Source organism: Pteropus medius, unplaced genomic scaffold (genome assembly GCF_902729225.1).
Source record: "Pteropus medius unplaced genomic scaffold, Ma_sr-lr_union100, whole genome shotgun sequence".
In the NCBI taxonomy this organism is placed as follows: domain Eukaryota; kingdom Metazoa; phylum Chordata; class Mammalia; order Chiroptera; family Pteropodidae; genus Pteropus; species Pteropus medius.
Genome location: NW_024354704.1, coordinates 78,813 through 94,778, shown reverse-complemented (window position 1 = coordinate 94,778; position 15,966 = coordinate 78,813). Strand labels below are relative to the sequence as shown.

Genomic DNA, 15,966 nt, shown 5'->3' with positions numbered 1-15,966 from the left:
TCTTTGTGTCTTGTGTCTTCACTTAAAATTATGTTTGTTAGAACGCTCCAGGTTCTTTCATGTAACCGTGTTATTTTATCTTTATTGTTATATTTGTCCATTGTATGAATATATCACAATTTAAAATCTGATTCCGTTATTGATGGACATTTTGTTTTTTTGTCTTGAGGTTATTGAGAATAATGCTGCTATAAACATCCTTACACCTGCATATATTTGTGTACATATGTACATGTTTTATTAAGTAAATACTGAAAATTATAATTTCCTGTTTTATAGATATCTGGATATTCAGCTCTATAAGTATATTCTAAGTATTGCTGTATTTATAGGAATTTACATTCTAATCTTTAAGATATCAGTGTTCAACTTATCCCTTAATATTCTTACTTTGATTCATCTATTTAATGTTATTATTCTGATGGTTGTACTTTAGTTGTGAATTTAATTTCTTTTATCCTAAGTACTAAAAATATCACATTTTCCTATGCTCACTGGCCTTTAGATATAGTCTTTTGTGAAGACATGTCTAGTTGTTATTGGGTTGAATTTTGGTTTTTTATTGACTTGTAGTGGAATTTTATAAATGCTGGTTGCAGTCCATAAGAGTTGTTGCAAATACCTTCTCCTGGTTCATGACTTCTCTTGTTCCATCAGTTTTATTGAAGCAAAATTTATATACTATTAAAACAACATATTTTAAGTGTAGCATTCCAATGGATTTTGACAAATGTATTTATACATCCTTATAACCATTACTGAAATCAAGACATACAAATTTCTATTACTTCAAAATGATTATGTTCTTTGTCAACTTCTCAATAGATTTGGTTTGTCTTCTCTAGAAATAAATTAAAATTTATTGTACTTTCTCTTTACTGTGTATATATTTTATCTTAGCATTCTACTTCACAATTTATCCATGTTTCATACATCAATTCTTTTTTTTTTATTGCTATAAAGCATTCCTTGTATAGATACACAATTTATTTATTTATTCACCTATGTTTACTTTATTTCATTCTACTTTTGGTTATTATGAATAAAGTTGAAATTATCAAGTCTCCCTCTGGACACGTTTTTTTTGGTTGCTGTTGTTCTTGGGTAAATTCAGAATAAATTTGCCATGTCATATAATAGATATCTTTCTAATTTTATAAGAAACTGTATATTAAAACTGCAAAATTATTTTTGTTTATAAAAAATAAAAATTATTTAAGAAAAGAAATTATAAAAGAAAACATCAAAGCTGTATCCTAAAATAGTTTTTATAAATTAAATTTATTTAATTAATTAATTAAATTATATAGGTTTCAAGTGTACAATTCAATAATCCTTCATATGTATATTGCATTCTGTGTTCACCACACAAAGTCAAATCTCCTTCCGTCATCATATATTTGATCCTCTTTACCTGTGGTTTTACTATGTTATATTTCCACTGGCAATATATAAACATTGCAATTTCATAGTGTTTTTCCCATACTTGCTATTGTTAGTAAATTTAATTTCAACTATCCTAAGGAATGTTTAGTAATATCTTGTTATCATTTTAGTTTTCATGACCTCGATAACTAATGATATTGAGCATCTCTTCATGTGCTTTCATGTCCTTCATGCTCCTTTTTTGTGAAGTATTTGTTCTAATTTTTTACCTCTTTTTATTGGGTTGTTTGTTTTTTATTTGTAAATTATGTATATATACACCAATATACTACTTTGCATCTTCATCATAGCATACATAGTATACATAGTGTACATATAATATGTATGTATAATATGTATTTAATAAATGTAATATATATTCATATATATACAAAATAAAGGATCTTTGTTTCAGAGACATGTTTAATAAATACCTTCTAGTGTATAACTATTCTTTTCACTTTTAATTTTCCCTTTCAAAAAACAGTATTTTTAATTAGGTCAATGATCTATTTCAAGTTTATTTTTTGTTATGTCATTTCTATCCATATGTATATCTTACTGTAGCAGCACCATTTGTGATAAGGCTTTATTTTTGCCCTCAATTTGTCTAATTTTAGTATACATTGTTCTATTTTAATGAGTTGTATATTTATTCTTATCTCAATGTCATTTTTTTGTAATTTCCATAGTATTGCTATTCTAATTAGTTCAATTTATGCCTATGTGTTTCTTGTTTAAATAAAGTCGTAAATGACATTTAAAAAAATTTCAAGTTCCAAATGTTCATTGTTGCTATACATAAACACAATGTTCTATATATAGTGACTCTCCATCTTGTGCCTTTGTTAAACTCACTTACTTATTCATGTACATATTTTGTAGATTAGTAGGATTCTATATCTGATTATGTTATCTACAAGAGAAAACAATTTAACTTCTTTATTTCTAATCACAATGTCACTATTAGTTTCTCACCTTATTTTATTGGCTAGGAATTCCAGCACATTGTTGAATATCAGCTATGAATTAATCGTCCTTTCATAGTTTATGATTTCAGGGAAAAGTTTTTAGGCTTTTCTCTTTATATTTGATATTAGCAAAAGTTTTGTTTTGTTTTTGATAGGTAGATGTCTTTTATCACATTAAAGAAGTTTCTGCTTTTACTTCACTGAGAGTTTTTTAGCATAAATAGTTGTTGAATTTTGTCAAGAATATTTTTCTGAAATTATTCAGAAGAAAATATGTATTCTCTCTGTCTCTGTTATTATAGAGAATAAAATTAATTGATTTAAAATATTAAATCAATCTTGTATTCCTAGGATAACTGTCACCTCGTGATGCATTGTGCTAATAATGTTATTGCTAAATTTGATTTGTTATTCTCTTATTGAAGATTTTTATCTATGTCCAAAGAGGGTATTGTTTAGAATTTCTTTTTTCGTAATGTGTATCTTTGATTTTACTATCAAGGTGATACCGGCCTTGTAAAAGGAGTTAGAGTATGCTAATGTTCTCTGTTCTCTGAAGAAATCTGACCAGTATCATTTTTAGCATCACACTGTGTTTATTATGGTTTCTTTAAAAGAATTATTTATACCTGTAGTGAAAAATTCTCCATCATACTTTATGGTCTTCAAATGTGACTTCTATTTTGGCCCTTGCATTTTATATAAATTTTACAAGTATGTTTAAGTCCTCAAAAATTAAGATGGGATATGTTCCTTACTCTTGTTTTCTCAAAGAGATTGTATAGAACTGGCAATATTTATTGTTTGATATTTACTCCTGGAAATTCTGCTGTAGAATATTTTGAACTACAAATTCAATTTTTTTAATAGCTGTAGAACTATTCAGCTATCTATTTCTACTTGAATATGTTTTGGTAGCTGGTAGACTTTAAAATTTCATCTATTTCATTTAAGTTGTCCAAGATATTTATATAAGTTGTTCATAGGATTCTCTTATTAACCTTTCGATATCTGAGATCTGGAATGATTTTTTTCATTTCTGACATTTCTAGTGTGTTTTCTTCCTCTTATTGTTTTATTTTTGGTTGTTGTTTGTTTGTTTTGCTTGTCAGTCAGGTTATAATTCATCAATATTATTATTCACTAAAGAAAGAATTTTTGGCTTCATTAGCTTTATTATTGTCTTTTTGTTTTTAATTCTATTGATTTCTGGTCTTATCTTTATATTCTTTCCTTTCATATTTTGGGTTTATTTACACCTTTTTCTAGTTTTTATTGTCAAAGATTATATACTTGAGTTGAAATATTTCTTATTTACTAATATAAACATTTAACATAATAAATATGTGTGCTCTATGAATTATAATGCACACTGAACATTTCACAGACCACTTAGAATCACTATTTAACTATTGAAGTTAGAGGGTAGAACATTTATTACTATATAGAACCATTTATTCTTCTCCTTTCCATTGTGGCTGTTATTTATATTATTTCTATATACTCTGATAATTCAATCAGATAATGTTATAATTTTTGCTTTCAATGTCTGTTTTATGAAAGGATTTGTGTAAAATTAGTATTTTTCTAACGTTTGGTAGGAATTTACAGTTTAGACTTCTCTGCCTGGCATCTATTTGGGGGATGATTTAAGTTTTTTTTTTTTACTTTAACGAATAAAGGGATGTATAATTTACATATTTCATCTTGAATTAACTTTGGTAGATTGTATATTTTACAGAATTAGTTTATTTCATTTAAGCTGCCAACGCTACTTTGCAGAGCTTATCAAAATATTCCATTTTATCATTTTAATGCCTGTATAACCTACAAGTATGTCATATTTCTCATCCCTGATAAATTTAATTTTTTCTTTTTTTCTGATCAGTCTCACAACAGTTTTATTAATGTGACTCATACTCTCGAAGAATCACGTTTTGATTCCATTAGTCTTTCCTCTTATTTTTCTGTTTTCTATTTCATTGATTTTTGCTTTATTATTTCCTTTCTTCTGTTTAGATGCTTCTTTTGATATTTTACATGCAGAATGCCTGAAACATCAAAGATAATAATGAGTAATCACACAGCAAAATAGTATTCATTTTGTTAGGAATTACGGAGGATCCACAACTGAAAGTTCTGGTGTTTATCTTCTTTCTCACGTACTGAGTGTTCCTGGAAATTTTACCATTATTATTCTTACGCTCATAGATTCTCATCTTAAAACACCTATTTGTTTTTTCTTCAAAATGTCACCTTCTTAGAAATGCAGACTGGTTTCCTTGGATTATATGTGCACAGTCTTTTGCTACAGAATTTGAATATCTGCGTCCCGATAAAATCTATTACTTTTACATGCTGATTGGATAGAATTCAAAAGTCAGCAATGAGAAACCACACACCAATAACAACTTTTATCCTGCTGGGACTGACAGATGATCCACAACTGCAAATTCTGCTATTTATCTTCCTCTTTCTCACCTACATGTTGAGTGTAACAGGGAACCTGACTATTATCACCCTCACATTGGTGGACTCCCATCTTAAAACTCCTATGTACTTTTTCCTCAGAAATTTTTCCATCTTAGAAGTCTCATTTACCACTGTCTGTATTCCTAAATTCCTGCACAGTATATCAACCGGGGACAATACCATTACTTACAACGCTTGCGCAAGTCAAATATTTTTTGTTATTCTCTTTGGAGCAACAGAATTTTTTCTTCTGGCAGCTATGTCCTATGACCGCTACGTTGCCATCTGTAAACCCCTTCATTACATGACCATCATGAACAACAAGGTCTGTTCCTTATTAGTCCTCTGCTGTTGGGCATCTGGCTTGATGATCATTCTCCCGCCCCTTAGCTTGGGGCTCCAGCTCGAGTTCTGTGACTCCAATGCCATTGATCATTTTAGCTGTGATGCAGGTCCCCTCCTAAAGATCTCCTGCTCTGATACGTGGGTAATAGAACAAATGGTTATCCTCATGGCTGTATTTGCACTCATTATCACCCTAGTCTGTGTGTGTCTATCCTACACATACATCATCAGGACTATTCTGAGATTCCCTTCTGTCCAACAAAAAAAAAAGGCCTTTTCTACCTGCTCATCTCACATGATTGTAGTTTCCATCACCTATGGAAGCTGCATCTTCATCTATGTCAAGCCCTCAGCAAAGGACGAAGTGGCCATAAATAAAGGTGTTGCAGTACTCACTACTTCCGTTGCACCCTTGTTGAACCCCTTCATTTACACCCTGAGGAATAAGCAAGTGAAGCAAGCTTTCACTGACTCCATAAAGAGGATAATATTTCTCTCAAAGAAACCAAAGTTTTGATGAATCAGAGTGAAATGAAAGAAGAAAGTCCTCTAAATATTTAACTACAGCTTCTAGCTTATTTCATTGCTTCGTGCTTGTAATTTACTCATGTTAACTGTCTCAAAGACATTTAATACTGCATCATAATCTCACTGCAAACTCCTTTTAAACAAAACTAATACGTTGTCTTTTTCATTATTGTAAAACTATAAAGCATATTTCCAAGTAATTAAACTTGCCTTCATTTCTGACCTATCTTTTCTTCATTGTTCAAGGGAAGAAAAGAAAATAATAATATTTAAAATTATATAATTATATAGAAGATATCTTAAGGAGTAAAAGTACTAGTTTCTATCTCTAAGACAATGTTACCAAAATTAATATCCTAAATCTGAAGATCAAATGAAAACGGAAGACAGCAACAGCAAAGATGTATTAAAATAAAATAAACCAAATAAGGCATTCCAGGCTAATTAAAATAATGAATACAACAAAGTGGAAACGGAAATATTGGTGAGAATTTAGGAATAATCAGAATTGAAGTGGAAACATCTTCACGATCACTAATAAGGTGTACAGTAGTCCCCCCATATCAGGAGAGGATACATTCCAAGACCCCCAGTGGATGCTTGAAACCTCAGATAGTACTGAACCCTATGTATATTATGTTTTCTCCTATACATGCATACATTTTCGCTTAAAGGAAGCATTTTATGGCTTCTCTTTGGCTTCTTCAAATTTCCAGCACCACTACTCTTATGTTTGGAGCCATTATTAAATAAAATAAGGCTTACTTGAACACAACCACTGCAATACCTGGACAGCCAATCTGATAACCAAGGCTAATTAGTGTCTAATGGGCTGTAGTGTATGCAGTGTGGACAAAGGGATGATTTGGGTACAAAAGGAAGAAGGAGGAACAGTATTAGATTTCACCACACTACTCAGAACACAAGCAATTTCAATTTTATGAACTGTTTATTTCTAGAATTTTAATATTTTCAGACCACTGTTGAATCCAGATAACTTAAAAAGGGAAAGCAAAATACCAAAAAGGCATACATTTAATGTAAAATGAATTTAAGGATAATGTCATTTATTATGGGTTAACAATTAGAATAGATGCATAAGAGTGAATTGGAACATCAAATTTTAAATGCTGATAAAATAACTACACACATCAACAGAATGCTTATAAATGAATAAAAAGGTATCATGGATATCCAACTATCAAAAATAGGGGGGGGAAATGAACTTCTAAAATTAATAATTATGGAAAATATAATCAAGGAGACAGTTGAAGAAAATATTCCTAAATTGAAGAATGTAGAGTTTGAAACCAAATAGACAAAATTAAAAATAGAAATAGCTTGCTTGTGGAAAGGAGAGAGAGAGAGAGAGAGAAAAAAAAAGAAAGAAAGATCAAGAGTGAGGAAGGAAAGGAATGAAGGGAGGGAGGGAGGAAAGGAAAGAAAACAAATCTTCATTAATAATGCTATCACGTTTTTAATTATTACCTTTGAAATTAAATTATTACTTTTTTGGCTAACAGACAAAAATGACAAAAATTAATCATTAAAGAAAAATTGGGAAAAAAACTGCCTCTGATATTAAATTCGAACTTCAGAGACTATTAACAATTTTTTTTTATTTCAAATTTCACCTCTGAACAGGGTTTGGCCTCGTTAGTACTTGGATGGGAGACCACCTAGGAAGACCAGGTGCTGTCGGCATAAAAGATAAGGGATTGTAAGATGACAAGGTCCTTGCAATCTGTGAGGTCAACCAAGGGCTGCCTCACCAAAAAATAAATAAACAAATAAATAAAATTTCACCTCTCATAGTTAGATTTCTTTCTGTCACCACATATATGAGCTCTTTTACCCCATCTACCTCCCTCCTCCCTCCTTCCCGCTGCCCTCTGGTAACCATTAGTCTATTGTCCATGTCCATGAGTCTCTGTTTGTCCTGTTCGGTTTTTGCTTTTAGGTTCATATGCCACATATAAGTGGTATCATGTGGTTTTCAATTTTTTCTGTCTGGCTTATTTCACTATTTTAAATTTTAAAAGTACACTTTGAAATTGCAATTAAATATTCTTTTAAGTTATTTCTATTGACAGAATTTTGGAAATAACTGCCTTTTTTGACTACCAGTTTTGCAGTGCTTGTGTTCAGGTACAACTTTGTTTTATTTTATAATGGCCCCAAAGCACAAAACTCTTTTCAAGTTTTATTATGAATACTCTTACCAGTTCTATAAATATGTTTTAGTTGTATCAAAATGTGGACAGAAGATTGAGTAAATTGACAATTATATCATAGGTAGCAAATAGAAGAGGCTGAATCCTGATTTTGATTAATTTCCATCTACTACAATACACTACCTTTCAAGCAGAAGTGTGGTTTTGGTAGGGGAGGGGTGAGAAAAGACAATGTAATTGGAAGTACATACGCTGACATAGCTGTAGGGATCTCTCTCTCTGTCATAATACACTCTTATTTATCAATGTGTCTGCTTATCTCTGTTTATTAAATTACTTTATTGACATCAAAAAAATTAAGCTTGTCTGAACATTTCTAAATGTAAGTACTAGATTTTATATGCCTTAATCTGTCCTACTGTAGCATGTTTTAAGAGTTTATGTTTTGATAAAGAGAAAAAAGATGAGATAAAATTGCAGTTATTTTCTCCTTGCCAACTTTGAAGCCTATTTATTATCAACATGATCTCATAAATCATTCACCAAAGATTTCTTATGTACTGAAATCAATATGTGATGATCTGAATAAAGAAATATGCACAAAAGTCTCCAAAATGTTCATTATCAGGACCAAAGTAATTATGTGACATTTAGGGTTAGGCCTGTGTTCTTGGATTAAAGGTGGGCACAGTGACTAAAACATAAGCCCTGTCTGACTTTGATAACCTGTGATTCTTCTAAACTGAAAAGCACTATCGCCAGGTACATCAGCTATGCAATCAAGGTTGTTTTTGTTAGTAACACATTCTGTTATTTCATCTCACCTTTCAATCTCCTCTCCTAACAAGAGAAGGATTTCCATAAAGTGGCCTGACAATCATGAAGTTAGGATTCTAAAGGTTCTTAGATCTCCCAGTTCAATCTATGTATTTTCTAATATTCCTCTCCAGGTATATTTTTATTATAATAAAATTCATGTAACTTAAAATTCTCCTTTTTAACAATTTTACTGCATGCAGTCAATGACTATTGTTACATTCACAAAGTTGTGCAATCATCACCATTATCTAACCTTAGAACATTTTCATCATCTCAGTAAGAAACTCCATATCTATGAAGCAGTGACTCCATTTTACTCCTTTCCTCCAGCCCTTACCACCATTACTTTCTGTCTCTATATTTTGCCTGTTCTACACCTTTCATATATATGAAATTATGCAATATGCATGGCTTCTTTTGTCTTGCTCTTTTTACTTAGCATAATGTTTTCAAGACCCATCTATGTTGTAGAATCTATCGGTACTTTATTCCTTTTCATACAAGAATGAGATTCCATTGCACGGATACACCCCATTTGTTTATGCATTCATCTGCCGGTGGACACTGAGATTGTTTCCATTTGGGGCTATTGTGAACAATGCTGACATGAACATTCATGTAAAAGTTTTTGTTTCAGTCATAGCACATTTAGATGTTCTTTCTAATATTTAGAAGACCTGATACGAAAAGGGCATAAAAATTGGAAAGTTGATTGTATGCATTCTTTTCTGTTTTCTGAGATAGTAACAACCTTTCAGCAACAGAAATATAAATGATTCGTATTTGATTTGAAATGCATTCATATGCCTCATACCTGGAAATTTTAGTAAAAATGTTTATAATTAAAATATTGTTGCTGCATGCCATTATTATTATTATGTGCTCTTAAAATTACCCATAAATTCAAAAGGAAATTAATATAAGGATTAATTCAATCTAACAATAGTTTCACATTAAAAAGAGAAAATAATTAGTGCAAACTTTAATGAACAGATTCTACTACTTATGACTGGAAAACACGGAATCATCTCCTAAAGTTATGAGAATGTTTGAGCACAGATAAAAAAAATTTTCAGATGTTGTACAACATCCAACCTTCTTAAAAAATTCCAAATAGTATACCTCAACAAATTCTAACATTTGTGTATGGACAAGAAATTCTTGGCTTAATGAGTCAATTAGTGTATTACTAACTCTCAGTCATTTGTAAGTCAACGTCTCACATATGAAGATATGACACGGTAATTTTTGTAATAGTTCATAGCCTATCATGACTACCCTTGTAAGGGGAGCCCACAAGTCATATTATACTTTGAGAATGGTTCTTTTAGTCTAAGCTAGTTTATCTTATTATTTTATTATTTTACTGTTTTCATTTTTAAAATTAAGTTTATTAGGATGGCAATGGTTAATAAAATCATATAGGTTTCAAGTGTGTCATTCAATAATATGTCACATGTGTATTGCATTGTGTATTCACTACCCAAAATTTAATTTCCTTCCTGTTTTTGTACCATTTTTGAAATTTTAAACTTAAAGAATTGTTTTCAAAAATATTACAAGGACTCCACACACCCTTCTCTAGCATCACAATTGTGTACATTTTGTACTTCTATATGTAATAATATGTAATTTGTTAGATATTTTAAGACTATGTAAATATCTTGCTTCCTATGAAACTTGCATCCACTAGTTTTAGCATCCATTGATCATTTGCTAACTTAATCATCATTTCTATATTGATTAGTCATCATATTTTACTATAAAGATGATTTTTTTCTCTCTTGTGAATATTACTTATTATAAAGCAGTATTGATTCAAGGACTCTTATTTCATTCAACTAAGTTATAATCTGTTCATATCATCATTTATGTTGATATGCATATTATCCAAATATGGTGAGTCAGAGCCTCTTCTAATTAGCTTCTGAACTTTTTTTATACGTACTCTTCATTTTTTGAAACTTCCCTAAAACAAGGTAATTTCAGCTCTCTTATATTTTCCTTGATCCAGCCCTGAACAATATAGTCATTTCTCTGAGGATCTCAGGTTCCTTTTAGGTAATAATGATGTGGGTACTGGTTATGTTGGTGGGTTATTGCTTATAAGCCCTCTCAAAAGACAGTGTAGATATGTGTGTGTGCATATAAGTATACAGTAATATACAGAATGCTTAAAAACTTCCTGTCTGTGTTTGTAATTTCTTACTCCTACAATGAGAAACTTTGGTATCATTTTCTTCAATGTAACACTTGCATAATCTCAGACTACACACAAAGCAATGACAGAATCGATAATCTGTATCACACTAAAAAGCAAAACTAATATCCAGAATTCAATTTTTTTAACAATTTTTAAGTAAAATTTATATCCACTGCAGTGCACAAATCTTAAGTACTCAATCTGATGAGTTTTGAAAAATACAAGCCATATTTTTATTAATTGTCAGGAGAAATCAATTAATTGCAGGTTTCTACTGTGAGTTGCGGATTCCTTTTATATGACTTCCATAGGGAAAAAAAATGTCAGTTGTAAGCACCCACATGCCAGAAGACCACCATTAAAACTTACTTCAATGCTTTATTGCATAAAGCAACCAGTTTCTATGCTCACAGACTCTGTCATCAGGAATTTATACAAAGTACAGCAGGTCTTGTTTCTGCTCCATGATGTTTGACACCTCATATGGAAGACTTGAAAACTGAAAAATGGAGTCATCTTAAGACCCCTTCACTCACATGTATGTCAGTTGAATCAGGCTGTCAGTTTGAGGCCTTTGGGTTTTTTTATTATTATTACTTTAATTAAATTAATTGGGGTGACATTGTTTAATAAAATTATATAGGTTTCAAATACTAGGCTGTTGGGGTTTTTTTTTTTCCAATATGCACTTCTCTGTGTGTTCTCTCTTAAGAGCCAGTTAGGGCTTTTTCACAGCATGGTAGTTGGGTTTCAAGGATAAATTTCCCAAAAATAAAGAGATCTAGATAAGAGATATATTCTTTTCATGATTTAACCTTGGAATCACCTAGCATCAACTCTACTGGTTGGAGTAGTCACTAGCTTCTTCCCAAATTCAGGAAAAGGAATTCGTCCTACTTCTTCTTAGAAGGAGTGATACGGTTATATTGCATGAAGTTGTAAAGTGATATTGTGATAAAGAAGTGATAAAGTTATATTGTATGTTGTTGAATGGAAGATGTTGTGTTACTGGCATTTAGGGAAATGCTCTCTGCTACAGAGATGAAGGTGGAGTACAAAACATGTTGCTTTGTTTCTTATCCAATGAGGCTGTACAGATAAAGAAAAAATTATAGAAAGTTTATGCAACATACTTCTCCATAAATTTATCTCTTCTAGTTATTCTAGGCAGATTGACAATGATCATTGTCTTGATGTTTGACAAAAATCGTTTTTTTAACTTTGCATGTATGTCTCTAAATGTCTCCTTGCAATTTATTGTGGAGATCTAAGTCCACCAACAATCTAGTAATAAACTTTTATTCATCCATTTATGTTTTCTTTTCCCATTGTCATTAAAATTAATAGATAAATATTTTAAGGAATATTGACTAGAGAAGTGTATGATAACTGTAGACAAAGATAAGAACAAATACTACTGGCACATATGGAAAATAATCTAGTGCTATTAGCTTAATCATCATTATGGTATAAATGAACAGGTCTAATGGCATCTACCTTAGGACAGTTATAGAGCTGTGGCATTTACGTGTTCTAAGAATTCTAAAGTTAAAAAAAAAAAAAGATAATTTCATATGCCGATTTTGGAAGAAATAAAATATAATTTTATTTTTTAAGTAGTCATTTGCACTTTGAGAAATTGATATTTGGTATCAATTAATGTAGGAAACACACAGAATTAAAAACAAATAATTATATATAATATTATAAAATTCATCATGTATTCTCATTTATTCAATATGTTCATTGGCATGTTCAAGAGATTAAACTTGCTTATATGTACTTGAAAAAGATGATGTGAGAAATCAACTACTTGTGTATTAAATCTTATTTCATTTTCTACTGCAATTTTAAAATTTTACCCAACCAAAGAAAACTAAAAATCGCAAAAATAAAATGTATGATTCATTTCAAAGGAAATTATGCTTTTTTACTATATTAACAATTGATATTACAAAATGTCAATAACAATTGATATTACAAAATAATTCTCTAGATCATTCTTTTAAAGTGCAAAATCTCTTGGAGCATCTGAAGTATATTTAATCCTGACAAAATTCAATTTTTCTAAGAACTTTGAAGGATATGGCTTTTAAATAAAACATAGTACATTTATTTAAATTGTTTAATGGATACAGCACTCCAAGAATTCATATTTTATATTACAATAAAACCTTCATTCATCTTATTCTAACAGTTGTAGAAAAAAATAAATTTCGCAATTTTATATTTCCAATGTAGAAAAGTTTCAATATTAAGAGAAAGCTGAATTAAGAATGTATAGAATGGAAAAAGTTTTTAAGCTTGATCCAACTAATTAAATAATAGAGATTAATTCTCAAACTAGAAGAGTCAAAATAGGTTTTATTCCTTTTACGTTTTATGTTAATTATTTCGATAAATAGTATTACTTGTCTAAAACACAAAATGTCTTTCTAAATACATCTCTGAAGGCTTGTTTAACTTGCTGGTTCCTCAGAGTGTAAATGAATGGGTTCAACAAAGGAGCAATTGAAGTATTGAGCACAGCTACTCCTTTGCTTACACCGATTCTTTCATTTGCGGATGGCTTTACGTAGATGAATATACAACTACCATAAGTGATAGATACAACTATCAAGTGAGAAGAGCAGGTAGAAAAGGCTTTTTTCTTTTGTTGAGCTGAAGGGAATTTTAGAATTGTCTTGATGATGTAAGAGTAAGAAAGGATTACTAATAACAAGGTGACGATGACGGTCAGCACAGCTAAGAAAAACGCAATCAGTTCTAGTAAATGTGTATCTGAGCAAGAAAGTTGCAAGAAAGGAGAAATGTCACAAATGAAATGATCGATGATATTTGAAGCACAGAAATCCAGGTTAAGACCCAAAAGCAGTGGAGGGAAAATGACCAGGAATCCAATTGCCCATGAACTGAGTACAAGCTGATGACAAACTCTGCTGCTCATAATGGATATATAATGCAAAGGTTTGCAAATGGCAACATAGCGGTCATAAGACATAGCTGCCAAAAGGAAAAATTCTGTAACCCCCAAGAATATATAAAAAAATAATTGAGATATACAACTATTATAGGAAATGGTCTTTTCCCTGGTTACAATGATGATTAGGAATCTGGGGATACAAGCGCTTGTGAATGAAATTTCCAGAAAAGAGAAATTTCGGAGGAAGAAATACATTGGGGTCTTAAGATGGGAATCCAGTAGAGTGAGGGCAATAATGGTTAAGTTTCCTATTATGCTCAACATGTAATTCAGAAGTAGAAATAAAAAAATTACAATCTGTAACTGAGGATTATCTGTCAGTCCCAGAAGAATAAACTCAATCTGCTTTGTATAGTTCTTCATTTCTCTTTGGGATTTATTCTAGAAATAAAAAGATACAAAAATGAGAAACTACATGAGTAACTTTATATCTAGAAAATGCTAAGGAAAAGGAATCATATTCACAAACATAGCCCTTTGCAAGATAATAATCCATGATGTTGAAGATTTGATCTAGAACCGTGCAAAAGAAACTATTTTAAAATAACCATAGAAATCAACTCAGTTTTGGAAATTGACCTGCAAAACCCATAATAAATTATTTTTTCACCCTTGCTTACAAACTTCTAGTCATTTGTAACTAACTCCAAATTTATGTATTTGTAAAATAAATTAGATAAAATCTTCATTCAGGATTGAAAAATAATCCATTCATTTTTAATTATTAATTTCATCAAAATAAAATTATACCGGTATAATGAATTAAAATCTATAGTTAAATTCTGAAATTTTCTATTTCATATTAAAGTGACATTTACTTAGCACCCTATTGCACCCTCTTCCAACTTCCCTTAGAGTTACTAATGAAGACATAGAAATTTTTTTTAAGAGCATAAACTGTAATATTGCAACAAAATTAATACTAGTTGAATCTAGGAAAAATTGAAAGTTAATACAATGCAGATATAGCCATATTTACCAAAAAAAAAAAAAGTAATAGTAATCTATTCAAGACTTCAACATTTTGCACATGTAACTGAGACCATAAGAATAAAAAAGAAAATGCATTGTATCTCTTCACAGTCTCCATTCAGTCACAGGTATCTAGAATCTAAACCTACTTTTCAGGTTCAGCTTTGTGACAGTGCAAAATCAGTTTTCTTGTCACATTGCCTATGTCTACATGTCCCCAGCAATCACTCATATATCTAACCAGTGACTATTAACAGAGAAAATATTGGAAGTGTATGATTTGGATGGGACAACTACATTCTGCCAGTATCTTATGTTTGTAATTGTAGGTTTTCAGAATCTCAGATTGGCCAATGATGAAAACAGAGTGAATAACAGAGCTGAAGTCTAGCAACAGTGGGAGCCAGCTAGAAATTAGAAACAGGACTTCAAACTGCTAATCCACACAGGATCCAGCACGGATCTAAAAAAGAAAAACATGTTAATGGTTAATGAGACAAAGGGCAGTCTACTCTTAAGGTTAAAAATTTGGACACTCCTTTTATTGTTTAAGAATGAACTTTTTAAAGTTTAAGGATCACACACAAAAAAATAAAACGTAAGGAACAGTGTAATATGGCTGTTAAGAGTTTAGAACCAAAGTCAGAGAGATCTTTTTGTAAATTTTACTCTATCATTTATTACTAATTATATGGTCTTGACAAAATTAATTTCCTTTAAATTTTAACCTATAAAAAAGAGATAAAAATCATTTTGACCTCATTATAAGGATAAAATGAGGTATGTATAGAATGCATCAATGTCTAATAACTGCTTAATAATCAATCAGTGAAGAAATCGAGACACATAAAAACTATATGTGTAGCAAATTTTAGAGATGTCACTTCATATTTTAACATCTGATATAAATTCATTAATTAAAGTTTTCTAAGAATAGGAAGACTATGTAAGGTATTAATAATTGATGTAATTCTAGCAGGTATATTTTACTGGAATCAGACCTATACAAGGATACTGATGATCCCTGTTGTTCAGCAATATCCTAAAATCTCTAACCAATTAAGCAAGATTAGA

The 15,966-nt window shown here is 30.6% G+C and overlaps 2 protein-coding genes across 2 annotated transcripts; one reads left to right on the top strand and one right to left on the bottom strand.

Moving 5' to 3' along the window:
- The first annotated feature begins 4,584 nt into the window (after positions 1-4,584).
- LOC120596743 (olfactory receptor 6C2) lies at positions 4,585-5,730 on the top strand. The gene has a single exon (XM_039855207.1). The coding sequence runs from the start codon at positions 4,783-4,785 to the stop codon at positions 5,728-5,730; it is 948 nt and encodes a 315-aa protein (XP_039711141.1). The 5' UTR covers positions 4,585-4,782.
- A 7,614-nt stretch (positions 5,731-13,344) lies between these two features.
- On the bottom strand, positions 13,345-14,283 carry OR6C70 (olfactory receptor family 6 subfamily C member 70). The gene has a single exon (XM_039855213.1). The coding sequence runs from the start codon at positions 14,281-14,283 to the stop codon at positions 13,345-13,347; it is 939 nt and encodes a 312-aa protein (XP_039711147.1).
- Positions 14,284-15,966: the final 1,683 nt, after the last annotated feature.